We start from the raw sequence: 19,390 nt of genomic DNA on the forward strand, positions 1-19,390 counted from the left end.
CAACTTTTCCATTCACAATATTTCGACGATTTTATAATTTTTCGATTTTGCAATTTTTCTCTTTTCAGTTTTTCGATTTTTCAATTTTTACAGATTTTTAGTTTTTCGATTTTTAATTTTTCGATTTTTCAACTTTTCAAAACAAAAAAATGGAAAAATTGTAAGATTGTAAGGTATAAAATGGAAACTTTGAAGAATCTAAAAATTGAAGAACTGAAAATCAAGAACCTGAAAAATTGAAGACATGAAAAGTAGAAAAATCGAAAAATTAAAAACTCAGAAACTTAAAAATCGAAAAAGTGCCAAATCGTAAAAACGAAATCTTGTAAAATCGAAAAATTGAAAATGGAAGAAATCGGAAAATCAGCTCCTGAAAAATCCAAAAATTACAAAATTGAAAAATTTTAAAAGTGGAAAACCCAGGAATTTTAATAATTTGAAAAACTGAATAAAATGAAAAATTATAAAATCGAAAAAATGAAAAATAAAAATTACGAACTTGAAAAATTGAGAAAACGAAAAATTGAAAAAGCGAAAAATTAAAAGTTGGGTAACTTTTAGTTTTTTGATTTTTCAACTTTTCAAAACAAAAAAATGGAAAAATTGTAAGATTGTAAGGTATAAAATGTAAATTTTGAAAAATATAAAAATTGAAGAACTGAAAATCAAGAACCTGAAAAATTGAAGACATGAAAAGTAGAAAAATCGAAAGATTAAAAACTCAGAAACTTAAAAATCGAAAAAGTGCCAAATCGTAAAAACGAAATCTTGTAAAATCGAAAATTTGAAAATGAAACAAATCGGAAAATCGGGTACTGAAAAATCCAAAAATTGCAAAATTGAAAAATTTTAAAATTGGAAAACCCAGGAATTTTGATAATTTGAAAAACTGAATAAAATGAAAAATGATAAAATCGGAAAAATGAAAAATAAAAATTACGAACTTGAAAAACTGCGAAAACGAAAAATTAAAAAATCGAAAAATTAAAAGTTGGGTAACTTTTAGTTTTTCGATTTTTCAACTTTTCAAAACAAAAAAATGGAAAAATTGTAAGGTTGTAAGGTATAAAATGTAAATTTTGAATAATCTAAAAATTGAAGAACTGAAAATCAAGAACCTGAAAAATTGAAGACATGAAAAGTAGAAAAATCGAAAGATTAAAAACCCAGAAACTTAAAAATCGAAAAAGTGCGGAATCGTAAAAAGGAAATCTTGTAAAATCGAAAAATTGAAAATAAAAGAAATCGAAAAATCGGATACTGAAAAATCCAAAAATTGCAAAATTGAAAAATTTTAAAATTGGAAAACCCAGGAATTTTGATAATTTGAAAAACTGAATAAAATGAAAAATTATAAAATCGAAAAAATGAAAAAAATTAAGAACCTGAAAAATTGAAGACATGAAAAGTAGAAAAATCGAAAGATTAAAAACCCAGAAACTTAAAAATCGAAAAAGTGCCAAATCGTAAAAACGAAATCTTGTAAAATCGAAAAATTGAAAATGAAAGAAATCGGAAAATCGGCTCCTGAAAAATCCAAAAATTGCAAAATTGAAAAATTTTAAAATTGGAAAACCCAGGAATTTTAATAATTTGAAAAACTGAATAAAATGAAAAATTATAAAATCGAAAAAATGAAAAATAAAAATTACGAACTTGAAAAACTGAGGAAACGAAAAATTGAAAAATCGAAAAATTAAAAGTTGGGTAACTTTTAGTTTTTCGATTTTTCAACTTTTCAAAACAAAAAAATGGAAAAATTGTAAGATTGTAAGGTATAAAATGTAAATTTTGAAAAATCTAAAAATTGAAGAACTGAAAATCAAGAACCTGAAAAATTGAAGACATGAAAAGTAGAAAAATCGAAAGATTAAAAACTCAGAAACTTAAAAATTGAAAAAGTGCCAAATCGTGAAAACGAAATCTTGTAAAATCGAAAAATTGAAAATGAAAGAAATCGGAAAATCGGCTCCTGAAAAATCAAAAAATTGCAAAATTGAAAAATTTTAAAATTGGAAAACCCAGGAATTTTAATAACTTGAAAAACTGAATAAAATGAAAAATTATAAAATCGAAAAAATGAAAAATAAAAATTACGAACTTGAAAAACTGAGAAAACGAAAAATTGAAAAATCGAAAAATTAAAAGTTGGGTAACTTTCAGTTTTTCGATTTTTCAACTTTTCAAAACAAAAAAAAATTGAAAAATTGTAAGATTGTAAGGTATAAAATGCAAATTTTGAAAAATCTAAAAATTGAAGAACTGAAAATCAAGAACCTGAAAAATTGAAGACATGAAAAGTAGAAAAATCGAAAGATTAAAAACTCAGAAACTTAAAAATCGAAAAAGTGCCAAATCGTAAAAACGAAATCTTGAAAATGAAAGGAATCGGATACTGAAAAATCCAAAAATTGCAAAATTGAAAAATTTTAAAATTCGAAAACCCAGGAATTTTAATAATTTGAAAAACTGAATAAAATGAAAAATTATAAAATCGAAAAAATGAAAAATAAAAATTACGAACATGAAAAACTGAGAAAACGAAAAATTGAAAAATCGAAAAATTAAAAGTTGGGTAACTTTTAGTTTTTCGATTTTTCAACTTTTCAAAACAAAAAAATGGAAAAATTGTAAGATTGTAAGGTATAAAATGTAAATTTTGAAAAATCTAAAAATTGAAGAACTGAAAATCAAGAACCTGAAAAATTGAAGACATGAAAAGTAGAAAAATCGAAAGATTAAAAACTCAGAAACTTAAAAATTGAAAAAGTGCCAAATCGTGAAAACGAAATCTTGTAAAATCGAAAAATTGAAAATGAAAGAAATCGGAAAATCGGCTCCTGAAAAATCAAAAAATTGCAAAATTGAAAAATTTTAAAATTGGAAAACCCAGGAATTTTAATAACTTGAAAAACTGAATAAAATGAAAAATTATAAAATCGAAAAAATGAAAAATAAAAATTACGAACTTGAAAAACTGAGAAAACGAAAAATTGAAAAATCGAAAAATTAAAAGTTGGGTAACTTTCAGTTTTTCGATTTTTCAACTTTTCAAAACAAAAAAAAATGGAAAAATTGTAAGATTGTAAGGTATAAAATGCAAATTTTGAAAAATCTAAAAATTGAAGAACTGAAAATCAAGAACCTGAAAAATTGAAGACATGAAAAGTAGAAAAATCGAAAGATTAAAAACTCAGAAACTTAAAAATCGAAAAAGTGCCAAATCGTAAAAACGAAATCTTGAAAATGAAAGGAATCGGATACTGAAAAATCCAAAAATTGCAAAATTGAAAAATTTTAAAATTCGAAAACCCAGGAATTTTAATAATTTGAAAAACTGAATAAAATGAAAAATTATAAAATCGAAAAAATGAAAAATAAAAATTACGAACATGAAAAACTGAGAAAACGAAAAATTGAAAAATCGAAAAATTAAAAGTTGGGTAACTTTTAGTTTTTCGATTTTTCAACTTTTCAAAACAAAAAAATTGAAAAATTGTAAGATTGTAAGGTATAAAATGTAAATTTTGAAAAATCTAAAAAAAGAAGAACTGAAAATCAAGAACCTGAAAAATTGAAGACATGAAAAGTAGAAAAATCGAAAGATTAAAAACCCAGAAACTTAAAAATCGAAAAAGTGCCAAATCGTAAAAACGAAATCTTGTAAAATCGAAAAATTGAAAATGAAATAAATCGGAAAATCGGCTCCTGAAAAATCCAAAAATTGCAAAATTGAAAAATTTTAAAATTGGAAAACCCAGGAATTTTAATAATTTGAAAAACTGAATAAAATGAAAAATTATAAAATCGAAAAAATGAAAAAAATTAAGAACTTGAAAAATTGAGGAAACGAAAAATTGAAAAATCGATAAATAAGATAAATTTAGAGGTTGAAATTTGAAAAGTTGAAAAGGACTGAGAAAAAGAAAAAACGAAAAATTGTGATACTAAAAAAATGGTCGAAGATAAATAAATCGAGATTTTTCGAAAAATTATAAGATTTGATTTTGTTATGGTAACCCTGGAGTGAGTGGTTCTTGATTTTAATCAATACAATACACTGACTCATTTATTAATTTTTTTGAGTCATCGTGAGTAAGTAATTCATCAATCATAATATTTTGCATATTTCAAAGACGATTTATTCGGCAAAATTTTGAGATGACGTCATAAATTTTTTGGACGGGGATAAACGAATTCGGACAGATGGCAGACAGACCGATAGACGGAAAGTATGAGTCATGAAACATCCAGAAAACATAAAAGTAGCCATTTAACTTACGCTCACAAAGTAATAAAAATTTACAACACACAACTTTGTTCGCTTTTTCGTAGTTGTAATTCGAAATGAAAACATTCCCAAACATCACCCCCTTTTCGTCGAAAACAAATTGCAATCGCAATATTCCATTCTAAACTCAATGCTTGAAGTGGCCACAAATCATCCGTTTTAATATCCCACTCCGACGCCCCTTATAAATATTGCTTTCTCGCTCCAAATTAACTGAAGCAAAATATTGAGCATCGGGCTGCCGAACAACCCCACCACGATCGTTTGTGGTCAAATGTCCCATCAGAACACATATTTTAGCACCAACGATCGCTTTAAATTTAAAGCCTTGCATTGTCTGGCTTACCGTTCTCAAATTTAATTAGGTCGTTTCCACTTAAATGGCTCTTTGTAATCAAGATTGAAGTTGTTGAAACTGAAATCGGGAAAGTAAACAGCGACGGAAAAAGTTAGTCTGGCTAGACTTGGATGATTAGAGCTTTTGTAGATACGGAAAGAGTTTACACAAACTTTAGAGAGAATTTAAATTTTAAATTGCTCCTCAATCACGTAAACAAGGTGTGCAAGTTTGCTTAGACCGATAATATACAGAGCAACATTTAAAAACGTCAACAGATTCGAGACCGTTCTGGAATCTCACAAAATTTATCGGAAAAGCTCGTCCAGCCGCTGACCCGCGTCCAGAAATAGCCCCACCTCCACCTGCCGCCCACGGAAAAAATCCGCTCGGCGTGAAAACTCCGAAATGACATTCGTCATCGGAATCGACGATGATTCAGTCCCCGATCAAAATCGACAGTGGTGCAATGAACAACCACCGCCTCAGTCCCAATCCCGATTCCTCAACGCAACAGTTACCCTTACGGGATTCCAATTGGATTCCCATACGCGGCCGTGACTCATCACGCCGGCATCGGGAATTGCAAGGGATGTTCCACCCCCAGTCTGGCGGCGGCGGTCACTCTTCTGACACCTTTCACTCGAAGGTGATGGCGCAGTCGAGCCGGGGGACCGACACCCCTTCAGCCGCGATTAATCGGCCGACGTAACGCGATATGAAGATGTGGTGGCGGTGTTGTGTTGTGTTTCAGATGTAAGCCGATTTATTGGATTTAGCGGGATGCGATTTTACGGCGGAGGGCGGTTGAGGTTAAGTGCGATACCCTGTGCGGGGGCGGAAGGGGTGAGATTACGGGTTGTGATGGATAGGGTAATGTGAGACGGTTTTGTGATATGGATGGAATTGTCAAAAACTATTTTTTTCGCAAGGATATAGTGGGGCTTCTGGTCGCTCATTCATAATTTTTTTCTCACATAATAATTATCCCTCGACCCCGTCTGCCCTTTGCACCCTCGTCCGACTAACCCGTGATTATCAAATTAAAAACTTTGGGAAGTTCCGGCCGAAGTTAACCCCGCGATAATGAACTTTCCCAAATTCTGCACATAAAGCGGGAGTGACAGATGGGTTGATATGATGTTGGTGCGATGTCGGGTCGGAGATTTGTTAGACACAAAGGTGTGGCGCCCTTAAGGGCGCCAAGTTCTGCCAACAATTCCCTGGATTGGGATTCACCCTCCGCGAAAACGGGAACAGTGAAGCGTCGACCCGTGTCCGGCGAATGCCTGGATGATAAGGAGCCCCCACATAATTTTGGAGACGGGGGTCCAGGGGGACGACAGGTCCGCCTCACGACGCCTTCCGGATGGATTAACGACGCCGCTTTTCCGAAAGGTTGGTGGAGGGGCGCTATGAGGGGTGCGGAAAGGTCGTAACTTGAAAGTTCTGGTTTGCAGACCGAGTCTGCAACGCACGCTTCAAATAATCAACAAATCTAACACTGTACTCTCCGCAACCCTCACCAAACTCTTCTAATTGGGTTCTAACGCCCGATCTTCCCGATCTCCAGACCCCTCCCCGCCGAAGCCATCAAAGATTCCCGGCTTACACCTACGGCCCCACGCCGCCCCCAACGTAAATCCTCCTCGCTTCGCCGACAAGAACTCCGGAACGAAATGGTCGGCTTTAAAACAAGCCAAGTTCGCTTGCGATCTCGAGACGGCCCGGAAAACTCCGGATCAACGAGGATATCGGCCGATGGAAGTTTGGAGGGAAGGAGTTCCGAAAAGTAACGATCAAATGGGCAAGACGGGAAAACTGTCGGATTCGGATTCGGGAATCGCATCGCCACTTTCGCCTTCTTCTGTTTATGGTTTCCTGGGTTACGCCGAGAGGGCGAAGCGCGGAGAGGAGAGGGCGAGGATGGTGTGTCTTGGGGAGACGGTGCAGGTAAGAGTTTAATTGGGGGCGGGAGTGCAAATATGGGGGCGGCGAGGGGGTGGCGACTATTTGGATAGTGTTGAGTGCGATCCGGCTCGAAGGAGCAAATTTCGCGAAACTGTGATGTAATTCACCAAAACAAATTTAAATAAAAAAAAAAATCTAAAATTTAAAACATTGAAAAATTCAAATATCGAAAAATTGTAACAGAAAGCCAAACGTGAAAACATAATCGGATAATAGAAAAATCGAAACATCCAAAAATCGGAAAATCGAACAACTAAAAAAAATGGAAAATCAAAAATTTAAAAATTCCGAAAATTGTACAAACTAAAAACTTAAAATATCGAAAAGTTGAAAAATTGAACTACAAAACAGTCGAAAAATTGAAAAATCCAAAGTTCAAAAAACGAAAAATTGAAAGTCAAAAAAGTAAAAATTCGAAATATTAAAAAATTCCAAAAATCGAAAAATGGGAGGAAAATCAGAAAATTGAACGAAATATCCAAAAACCGGGAAATTAAAAACTTGATAAAATTGAGAAATCGAAAAGTCAAAAAAGCAGAAAAATTGAAAAACTAAAAAACTCGAAGAAGTCGAGCAATGGGAAAATAAAAAAATAGATTAATTGAGAAGTCGGAAAACCGAAAATTCAGAAACGTCAAAATTTGAAAAATTAAAAAATATTGACGAACTGAAAGATTGAAAAATCGAAAAATCTAAAATTTAAAACATTGAAAAATTCAAATATCGAAAAATTGTAACAGAAAGCCAAACGTGAAAACATAAAATTTAAAAATTGCGAAATTGCACAATCGGATAATTGAAAAATCGAAAAACTAAAAAAAATCGAAACATGGAGAAGTCGAGAAACGGGAAAATCAAAAATGGATTAAAATTAATTAAAAACTAAAAATTTAGCAACGTCAAAATTTGAAAAATCGAAAAATAGACATATTGAAGAACTGAAAAATCAAAAAATCGGGAAATCTCTCTAAAATTTAAAACACTGAACAATTAAAACATCGTAAAATTGAAAAAATAAAAATTGAAAAACTTAAAATTTAAAAATCGAAAAACTGAGAAATCGAAAAATTGAAAAATCAAAAATCCAAAACCGATAAGTCGAAACATCGAGAAATCGAAACATCAAAAAACGTGAAAAATTAAAAAATCAAAATTTAAAAAATCGAGAAAGCGAAAAGTTTCAAATCTGAGATGAAGAAAAATTTTGAAATCATAAAATTGAAAATTCGAAACATGGAAAACTTGGAAAATACAAAGACCGAACAATGGAAAAATCGAGAAATCGAAAAATCGAACATCAAAGGATCGAAAAATGAAAAATCTAAAATTTAAAAATTCGAAAAATTGAAAAATAGAAAAATGCATAACTGAAATATCAAAAAATTGAAAATTCGAAGAAAAACTGAAAAATTCCAAAACTGAAACATCGAAAAATCGAAGTGAAATAATCCAAAAATTTAAAAATCAAAAACCTGAAGAATCGAAAAATTGAAAAATCAAAAATCTAAAAGCGAGAAGTCGAAACATCGATAAATCGAAATACCAAAAAACTGAAAAGTTGAAAATTTCAAAAATCTAAAATTTAAAAATCGAAAAACAAATAGAAAATCCAAAATATAAAAAAATCGAAAAATTGAAAAATCGGATAATTGAATCGAAAAACTGAAAAATCGAGAAAGCGAAAAGTTTCAAAACTGAGAAAAAAAAATAGAAATCGAAATATTGAAAAATAGGGGAAAAATTGAAGAATCAAAAAACTGAAAAATCATAAAATTGAAGGAAATATCCAAAAATTGGGAAATCAAAAAACTGAAAATTTGAGAAATCAAGAAGTTAAAAAAGCAAAATCGAAAAATCCTAAACTTAAAAAATCGAAAAATTGAAAAACTAAAGAACTGAAAGATCGAAACTTTAAAGTTGAGCTATGGGAAAATCAAAAAATAGATTAATTAAAAAATCGGAAAACTGAAAATTCAGAAACGTCAAAATTTGAAAAATTAAAAATATTGACGAACTGAAAGATTGAAAAATCTAAAAATCTAAAATTTAACACATTGAAAAATTCAAATATCGAAAAATTGTAACTGAAAGCCAAACGTGAAAACATAAAATTTAAAAATTGGGAAAATGCACAATCGGATAATTGAAAAATCGAAACATCCAAAAATCGGAAAATCGAAAAACTAAAAAAAATGGAAAATGAAAAATTTTAAAATTCCGAAAATTGTAAAAACTGAAAAGTTAAAATATCGAAAAGTTGAAAAATTGAAAAATCCAAAGTTCAAAAAACGAAAAATTGAAAGTCCAAAAAGTAAAAATTCGAAATATTAAAAAAATCCAAAACTCAAACATCGAAAAATCGAAAAATAGGGGAAAAATCAGAAAATTGAACGAAATATCCAAAAATTGGGCAATTAAAAACTTGATAAAATTGAGAAATCGAAAAGTCAAAAAAGCAAAATCGAAAAATCGCAAACTTAAAAACTCGAAAAATTGAAAAATCAAAGGCCTGAAAAATCGAAAAATTGAAAAACTAAAAAACTCGAAAAGTTGAAAAATTGAAAAATCCAAAGTTCAAAAAACGAAAAATTGAAAGTCCAAAAAGTAAAAATTCGAAATATTAAAAAATTCCTAAACTCAAACATCGAAAAATAGGGGAAAAATCAGAAAATTGAACGAAATATCCAAAAATTGGGACATTAAAAACTTGATAAAATTGAGAAATCGAAAAGTCAAAAAAGCAAAATCGAAATATCGCAAACTTAAAAACTCGAAAAATTGAAAAATCAAAAACCTGAAAAATCGAAAAATTGAAAAATTAAAAAACTCGAAGAAGTCGAGCAATGGGAAAATAAAAGAATAGATTAATTGAGAAGTCGGAAAACCGAAAATTCAGAAACGTCAAAATTTGAAAAATTAAAAAATATTGACGAACCGAAAGATTGAAAAATCGAAAAATCTAAAATTTAAAACATTGAAAAATTCAAATATCGAAAAATTGTAACAGAAAGCCAAACGTGAAAACATAAAATTTAAAAATTGGGAAATTGCACAATCGGATAATTGAAAAATCGAAACATCCAAAAATCGGAAAATCGAAAAACTAAAAAAAATGGAAAATCAAAAATTTTAAAATTCCGAAAATTGTAAAAACTGAAAAGTTAAAATATCGAAAAGTTGAAAAATTGAAAAATCCAAAGTTCAAAAAACGAAAAATTGAAAGTTCAAAAAGTAAAAATTCGAAATATTAAAAAATTCCAAAACTCAAACATCGAAAAATCGAAAAATAGGGGAAAAATCAGAAAATTGAACGAAATATCCAAAAATTGGGACATTAAAAACTTGATAAAATTGAGAAATCGAAAAGTCAAAAAAGCAAAATCGAAATATCGCAAACTTAAAAACTCGAAAAACTCAAAAATCAAAAACCTGAAAAATCGAAAAACTGAAAAACTAAAAACTCGAAGAAGTCGAGCAATGGGAAAATAAAAAAATAGATTAATTGAGAAGTCGGAAAACCGAAAATTCAGAAACGTCAAAATTCGAAATATTAAAAAATATTGACGAACCGAAAGATTGAAAAATCGAAAAATCGAAAATTTAAAACATTGAAAAATTCAAATACATATCGAAAAATTGTAACAGAAAGCCAAACGTGAAAACATAAAATTTAAAAATTGGGAAATTGCACAATCGGATAATAGAAAAATCGAAACATCCAAAAATCGGAAAATCGAAAAACTAAAAAAAAAAAGGAAAATCAAAAATTTTAAAATTCCGAAAATTGTAAAAATCGAAAAGTTGAAAAATTGAAAAATCCAAAGTTCAAAAAACGAAAAATTGAAAGTCCAAAAAGTAAAAATTCGAAATATTAAAAAATTCCAAAACTCAAACATCGAAAAATCGAAAAATAGGGGGAAAATCAGAAAATTGAACGAAATATCCAAAAATTGGGAAATTAAAAACTTGATAAAATTGAGAAATCGAAAAGTCAAAAAAGCAAAATCGAAATATCGCAAACTTAAAAACTCGAAAAACTCAAAAATCAAAAACCTGAAAAATCGAAAAACTGAAAAACTAAAAACTCGAAGAAGTCGAGCAATGGGAAAATAAAAAAATAGATTAATTGAGAAGTCGGAAAACCGAAAATTCAGAAACGTCAAAATTTGAAAAATTAAAAAATATTGACGAACTGAAAGATTGAAAAATCGAAAAATCGAAAATTTAAAACATTGAAAAATTCAAATATCGAAAAATTGTAACAGAAAGCCAAACGTGAAAACGTAAAATTTAAAAATTGGGAAATTGCACAATCGGATAATAGAAAAATCGAAACATCCAAAAATCGGAAAATCGAAAAACTAAAAAAAATGGAAAATCAAAAATTTTAAAATTCCGAAAATTGTAAAAACTAAAAAGTTAAAATATCGAAAAGTTGAAAAATTGAAAAATCCAAAGTTCAAAAAACGAAAAATTGAAAGTCCAAAAAGTAAAAATTCGAAATATTAAAAAATTCCAAAACTCAAACATCGAAAAATCGAAAAATAGTGGAAAAATCAGAAAATTGAACGAAATATCCAAAAATTGGGGTATTAAAAACTTGATAAAATTGAGAAATCGAAAAGTCAAAAAAGCAAAATCGAAAAATCGCAAACTTAAAAACTCGAAAAATTGAAAAATCAAAAACCTGAAAAATCGAAAAATTGAAAAATTAAAAAACTCGAAGAAGTCGAGCAATGGGAAAATAAAAGAATAGATTAATTGAGAAGTCGGAAAACCGAAAATTCAGAAACGTCAAAATTTGAAAAATTAAAAAATATTGACGAACTGAAAGATTGAAAAATCGAAAAATCGAAAATTTAAAACATTGAAAAATTCAAATATCGAAAATTGTAACTGAAAGCCAAACGTAAAATCATAAAATTTAAAAATTGGGAAATTGCACAATCGGATAATTGAAAAAATCGAAACATCCAAAAATCGGAAAATCGAAAAACTAAAAAAAATGTTAAATCAAAAATTTTAAAATTCCGAAAATTGTAAAAACTGAAAAGTTAAAATATCGAAAAGTTGAAAAATTGAAAAATCCAAAGTTCAAAAAACGAAAAATTGAAAGTCCAAAAAGTAAAAATTCGAAATATTAAAAAATTCCAAAACTCAAACATCGAAAAATCGAAAAATAGGGGAAAAATCAGAAAATTGAACGAAATATCCAAAAATTGGGACATTAAAAACTTGATAAAATTGAGAAATCGAAAAGTCAAAAAAGCAAAATCGAAAGATCGCAAGCTTAAAAACTCGAAAAATTGAAAAATCAAAAACCTGAAAAATCGAAAAATTGAAAAACTAAAAAACTCGAAGAAGTCGAGCAATGGGAAAATAAAAAAATAGATTAATTGAGAAGTCGGAAAACCGAAAATTCAGAAACGTCAAAATTTGAAAAATTAAAAAATATTGACGAACTGAAAGATTGAAAAATCGAAAAATCTAAAATTTAAAACATTGAAAAATTCAAATATCGAAAAATTGTAACAGAAAGCCAAACGTGAAAACATAAAATTTAAAAATTGCGAAATTGCACAATCGGATAATTGAAAAATCGAAACATCCAAAAATCGGAAAATCGAAAAACTAAAAAAAAATGGAAAATCAAAAATTTTTAAATTCCGAAAATTGTAAAAACTAAAAAGTTAATATATCGAATGGTTGAAAAATTGAAAAATCCAAAGTTCAAAAAACGAAAAATTGAAAGTCCAAAAAGTAAAAATTCGAAATATTAAAAAATTCCAAAACTCAAACAGCGAAAAATCGAAAAATAGGGGAAAAATCAGAAAATTGAACGAAATATCCAAAAATTGGGAAATTAAAAACTTGATAAAATTGAGAAATCGAAAAGTCAAAAAAGCAAAATCGAAAAATCGCAAACTTAAAAACTCGAAAAATTGAAAAATCAAAAACCTGAAAAATCGAAAAATTGAAAAACTAAAAAACTCGAAGAAGTCGAGCAATGGGAAAATAAAAGAATAGATTAATTGAGAAGTCGGAAAACCGAAAATTCAGAAACGTCAAAATTGAGAAATCGAAAAGTCAAAAAGGCAAAATAGAAAAATTGCAAAATAAAAAATTCGAAGAAGTCGAGCAATGGGAGAAGTCGGAAATCCGAAAATTGTGAAACGTCAAAATTTGAAAAATTAAAAAATATTGGCGAACCAAAAGATTGAAAAATCGAAAAATCTAAAATTTAAAACATTGAAAAATTAAAATATCGAAAAATTGAAAAATTGATAATTGGAAATATAACAGTCGAAAAATTGAAAAATCTAATGTTTAAAAAACGAAAAACTGCAAATCCAAAAAATTAAAAATCGAAGAAACGAAATATTGAAAAATCCCAAAATTGAAAGAAAATACAAAAATTGAGGAATTAAAAAAATGGAAAATTCAGATATCGAAAAACTTAAAAATTAAATCGAAAAATCGAAGAATTGAAGAACTGAAAAATCGAAACATGGAGAAGTCGAGAAACGGGAAAATCAAAAATGGATTAAAATTAATTAAAAACTAAAAATTTAGCAACGTGAAATATTGAAAAACTGAAAAATAGACATATTGAAGAACTGAAAAATCAAAAAATCGGGAAATCGAAAACTCTAAAATTTAAAACACTGAACATCGTAAAATTGAAAAAATAAAAATTGAAAAACTTAAAATTTAAAAATCGAAAAACTGAAAAATCGAATAATTGAAAAATCAAAAATCCAAAACCGATAAGTCGAAACATCGAGAAATCGAAACATCAAAAAACGTGAAAAATTAAAAAATCGAGAAAGCGAAAAGTTTCAAATCTGAGATGAAGAAAAATTTTGAAATCATAAAATTGAAAATTCAAAACATGGAAAACTTGGAAAATACAAAGACCGAACAATGGAAAAACCGAGAAACCGAAAAATCGAACATCAAAGGATCGAAAAATGAAAAATCTAAAATTTAAAAATTCGAAAAATTGAAAAATAGAAAAATGCATAACTGAAATATCGAAAAATTGAAAATTCGAAGAAAAACTGAAAAATCCCAAAACTGAAACATCGAAAAATCGAAGTCAAATACTCCAAAAATTTAAAAATCAAAAACCTGAAGAATCGAAAAATTGAAAAATCAAAAATCTAAAACCGAGAAGTCGAAACATCGAAAAAAATCGAAATACCAAAAAATTGAAAAGTTGAAAATTTCAAAAATCTAAAATTTAAAAATCGAAAAACAGAAATAGAAAATCCAAAATATAAAAAATCGAAAAATTGAAAAATTGGATAATTGAAGAATCGAAAAACTGAAAAATCGAAACATGGAGAAGTCGAGAAATGGGAAAATCAAAAATAGATTAATTGAGATATTGGAAAACTAAAAATTTAGCAACGTCAAAATTTGAACAATTGAAAAATAGAAATACTGAAGAACTGAAAAATAAAAAAATCGAGAAATCGAAAAATCTAAAATTTAAAATATGGCAAAATTGAAAAATCGAGAAATAAAAATTCGGAAATCTTAAATTTAAAAACCGAAAAATTGAAAAATCGAATAACTGAATAATCGAAATATCGAAAGAATGAAAAGCCCAAAAGTAAAAAATCGAGAAACCGAGAAATCAAAAAATCGAAACATCGAAAAATCAGAGGATCGGGACATCGAGGAGTCGAACGTCGAGAAGAAAAGTTAAAAATTGAAAAATTGATGAATCGAGAAGTTGAACAATCGAAACATCTGAATTCGATAAATCGTGAAATCAAAAAGCTTGAAAAATCGAAAAATTTTAAAAAGAAAAATTGGAAAATCGAAAATTTAAAAATTCGGAAAATTGAAAAACTGAAATATTGAGAAATCGGGACATCAAAAGATCGAAAAATCGAAAAATTGTATATATAATATAAAAATTGAAACACCGAAAAATCTAAAACCGAGAAATTGAAAAATCGAAAGAATAGGAAATCTAAACATCAAAAAAATGCAAAATCTAAAATTTAAAAATTTGAAAAATAGAAAAATATAAAATTTTAAAACCGGAAAATTGGAAAGTGCATAACTGAAACATCGAAAAATCGAAGTCAAATAATCGAAAAATTTAAAAATCAAAAACCTGAAGAATCGAAAAATTGAAAAATCAAAAATCCAAAACCGAAAAGTCGAAACACCAAAAAACTGATAACTTTAAAATTTCAAAAAAACTAAAATTTAAAAATCGAAAAACAGAAATAGAAAATCCAAAATATATAAAAGTCGAAAAATTGAAAAATCGGATAATTGAAGAATAGAAAAACTGAAAAAGCGAGAAAGCGAGAAAACTGAGATGACGAAAAATTTTGAAATTGAAAAATTGAAAAATCAAAACATCGAAAACTTGGAAAATACAACACCCCAACAATGGAAAAACCGATAAACCGAAAAATGTAAACATCAAAGGATTGAGAAATCGAAAAATTTTGAAACTTTGAATTAAAAAAAAAATCGAAAAATCGAAAAATTAAAAAAGAAAAGTTGAAAAATTGAAAAATCCAAGTATAAAAAATTGAAACATCTAAAATTGAACGAAAAATTGAAAATCTAAAAAAGAAATATCGAAAAATCCCAAAACTGAAAGAAATATCCAAAAAATTGAGAAATTAAAAAATTGGAAAATTGAAATATGTATTTAGAAATCATAAATTGTAAGAAGACAAAAATTAAGAAATCGTATCATTGAAACATCGAAAAATAAAAAAAATCGAGGAAAAATTGAAAAGATCCAAAATTAAAATATCAAAAAATTTTTAACGTTTAAATATCATTTATTCGACAAAATTGTAAAATGACATCATCAATTCCTGGGGGTCATCAACGGATAAACCTGAAAGCGGTTAGTAATGAACATAAGCGGTTTGAAATGAAACCATTTCCGACCTGTGAGGGCGTCACTGTCGATTTAAACTATAACTGTCAAATTCAAGTATCTAGAGTCATATTTTTCTGATTGATTGAACTGTTTCTGGAGCTTAGAACATGAAAAAGCTACAATTTATTGTATAATACAGATATATTAATATCATCATAGAAGGAAAAAATTGTCACACCTCCTCTAACGAGTTCCCTTAACGACGCCACGTCTAAACATCTCCCTGTCAGGGACAAATCAAGAAAATCGTGTACACGAATGTCGGGAATGACTCACGGGCTCCTGCTGTGGTCGCCCCGTCCCAGATTAGATTCCGATCCTCTAGATCTTAGATCATTGTCAAGTTCAATTTGCTTGCTCTCGACGCCACACCGTAAGGAATCACAAGGCATGTGAGGGGAATATTGCACTTAAGTGGTTATTTTCACGGTGATTTATCGGTTTTTAATTGATTCTCCCCAAGCATAAAAGGATGTCGGGCGGAAGCGCGAGGCAACGGAAATTTAGGGAGCTTTATCAAAAATGATATTCGAAGGGGAGATTTTGTCGTCTCCAGTCGTTAGAATTTTGAATGTTAGCTTTGAGTTGGTCTGTTTTATAAAAAGCTCTGTTTGCTTTTATGCGGAATTACGTGGAATTCTGGATAACATCCAAAGTACGCTCTTCACAAGAGCTCGTCCTTTCATCGCGAATTCAAAGAAGTTCAAACGCTCGCCACATTTACGAACAGATCGTTGGGAATCATTCAAAAACTTAGCTCATATTTTCTTTGGGAGTTTCTTGAATCGAGTGAAACGTAATGAAGGCATAACCAATCAAAGAGACTGCTTTAAAATTCCATTACGTTAAGTGTGAAAACGCATCCATTGTTCTTGATGCTGTCCCAACACACTAAACTACTTAAATGAGAATGCAAATGGCTCGATTTACTCCGGCGAAAGCTCTTATCTTTGTCATCTCGGGGTTTTTAAGCGAGAGAAAAAGAACGCCGACATGTGTACAAGGGAAGGACTTTAAGAAGCTCCCTCTATTACATTAGTTTCTTTTGTCTCTTTTCGCAGGGCCGCACACCCTGGGAAATCTTATCAAAGAGAAAAGTGGAAAATTGGGGATGCACTCCACAAAAGAAAACGAATTTATTCAGGTTCGAAAATCGATTTTGTTTGTTTTTGTTTAACCTGGCCATTGACGACATTGCCCACACTATATCACTAAACACAACATATTCCCTTTCCTAGACAAAGAAACTGACAACGAAAACGTTCGAAACGGCTTCCCTTGCTTTTAAATTCGCGTCTGTCAGCATCTCGAGCTCGCCACGCGACATTGCCGCCGCAATCTTGACCCTTTCGGCCGCCTCCAGTGCAGACAAATCAGATCGAGCATCGAACCGTGTCGTAATCGAACTAACCCTCATCTATAGTTATGTCCCGGAGGGTCGCCACCCTGTATATTATTAGAGGGCTCGATTGCGTTATGCGATCCTGATGTTTTCATTTCGATGCAAATTTTTAGGGTTAAGGGCGGACTGCTGATTTCGTATTAAGATAAACGTATTAATGCGTTGTTATCTTTTCGACTGGTTCGGATGAAGAGGTCTTCATTAAAAACGTGTTCGGGCAGATGGCGCTCGGTAATTCGAGGGAGTCGAAGATACGGAATTTTCCTGGCAATTGGAAACTCCGAATGAGTCATATTACAGGTTGCTGTGTGGCGGCGGGCGCAATCACGAGTTCGTGCGAAACGTGACTTTCGCGCTTAAGGTTGGAAGTTGGGAATTTAGTTTGGGGGTGGCGGAAAAGAGATGCGGAAAATGAATTTATTTCCATGCGATTGTTAATAAAAGGGGGCGAGGTAATGTGGCGGAGGTTTTTGTTGGTGAAAAAAATCGGAAAGTGGAAATGTGAGTGAGTTTGAAACTCTTTTCAGGGGATTTATATTTTCTTGTAGTTAACTTCTTTTCATTTTTACTTCGCGATCGTAAGTTGAGACAGTATTATGACAGAGTCTTTTTCTTTCAGTTTTTAGATACATATTTTAATTTATCGATATTTGAATTTTTCGTTTCTATAATTCTTCACTGCTTCAATTTTCCTTTTCTTTAATTTGTAGGTTTTTCAATTTTTGGGTACTACATCGATACTATTTTAATTTTTCGGTTCTTTTTCCATTCCTTTAATTGTACAATTTTGCAGTTTTACGATTTTCAGTTTTACAGTTTCGTTTTTTCAATTTTTCACTTTTTCGATTTCCCGTTTCTCGACTCCTTATTGATCGATTTTTCGTTTCTTAAATTTTTCATGTTTTCCATTTTTCATCTATCCAATTGACAGATTTTCCAATTTTTGAGTTTTTCAGTTTCTCATTTTTTAATTTTAAGTTTCCCTATTTTCAAATTTTTCGTGTTTTCAAATTTTCGATTTTTGAGTTTATCGATTTTTAATTTAGCGATTTCAATGTATCGTTTTGCAATTTTTAGAATTTTCAATTTTTCGTTTCTACAATTTTTCTCTTCGGTTATTCAATCGTTTCTACAATTTTTCAGTTTCTCAATTTTTAATTTATCCATTTTTAGATATTTTAATTTGACGTATTTTCAATTTTCCAATTTTGCGTTTTACAATTTTTGATTTTTTCAAGTTTTCGATTTTTCAGTTTCTCGATTTTTCAATTCTATGTTTAATCAAGTTTTACAAATTTACAGTTTTAAGATATTTTAATTTCTCCTGTTAAAATTTTCGTGTTTTCAATTTTTCGGTTTTACAATTTCGTTTCTTCAATTATTAATTTTTCAATTTTTCAGTTTCTCGATTTTTAATTTTTGGATTTTTCCAATTTTTCATCTCTTCAGTTTTTCAATATACAATATTTCGATTTTTCAATTTTGCGCTTTACAATGTTTGGTTTTTCAAGTTTTTGATTTTTTAATTTCTCGATCTTTGATTTCTCGATTTTTCAATTCTTCGTTTAATTTCGTTCTATTTGTCGTATTTGTCCTTTTTGTCATTTTTGTCTTTTTCGTCCTATTCGTCCTTTTCGTCCTTCTCGAACTTTTCGTCGTTTTTGTCCTTTTAGATTTTTTCGTCCTTTTTACCCTTTTCGTCCTTTTCTTCCTTTTTGTTCTTTTTGTCCTTTTTGTCTTTTCTGTTCTTCAATCCTTTTTGGCCTTTCTGCCTTACCTGTTCTTTATGACCTTTTTGTCATTTTTTTCCTGCCTTTCCTTTTTCTTCTTTCAGGCCCAATTATTTTTTCTGTTTTATCTTTTCTTTCTGTTCTTTCTGCCCCTTTTGTCCTTTCTGTACTTTCTGTCCCTCAATCTTGTCTGCCCTTCTATCCTTCCGGTCCTCGATGTCCTATATTTTCTGCGTTTTCTGTCCTTTGTTCTTCCAATCTTTGTCTTTTCTCTCATTTCTGTTCTATTTGTCGTATCAGTTCTTTTTGTCCTTTTTGTTCTTTTCGTCCTTTTCGTCATTTTGGTCCTCTTGGGCTTTTTCGTCCTTTTGGTCATTTTGGTCCCCTTGGTCCTTTTCGTCCTTTTGGTCCTTTTGGTCCTTTTCGTGCTTTTGATCCTTTTGGTACTTTTCGTCCTTTTGGTCATTTTGGTCCTTTTCGTCCTTTTGCTCCTTTTCGTCGTTTTAGTCCTTTTCATCCTTTTGATTCTTTTCGTCCTTTTAGTCCTTTTCGTCCTTTTGGTCCTTTTCGTCTTTTTGGTCCTTTTCGTCCTTTTGGTCCTTTTCGTGCTTTTGATCCTTTTGGTACTTCTCGTCCTTTTGGTCATTTTGGTCCTTTTCGTCCTTTTGCTCCTTTTCGTCCTTTTGATTCTTTTCGTCCTTTTGGTTCTTTTCGTCCTTTTGCTCCTTTTCGTCGT

General features: G+C 29.8%; 1 protein-coding gene across 2 annotated transcripts in view; it reads left to right on the plus strand.

The window, feature by feature from the left end:
• Positions 1–6,362: 6,362 nt before the first annotated feature.
• The window catches only part of Sick (sickie), a 273,720-nt gene continuing 260,692 nt past the window's right edge, over positions 6,363–19,390 (plus strand). For both annotated transcript variants that reach the window (XM_064050449.1, XM_064050450.1), the window contains exon 1: positions 6,363–6,581. In XM_064050449.1, coding sequence (XP_063906519.1) covers positions 6,390–6,581 — 192 coding nt within the window. In that variant the 5' untranslated portion in view covers positions 6,363–6,389. The remainder of the gene's footprint in view (positions 6,582–19,390) is intronic.

Source organism: Zophobas morio, unplaced genomic scaffold, assembly GCF_036711695.1.
Source record: "Zophobas morio isolate AGI-343-1 ecotype UQ-CSIRO unplaced genomic scaffold, CSIRO_AGI_Zmor_V1 ptg000008l, whole genome shotgun sequence".
NCBI lineage: Eukaryota > Metazoa > Arthropoda > Insecta > Coleoptera > Tenebrionidae > Zophobas > Zophobas morio.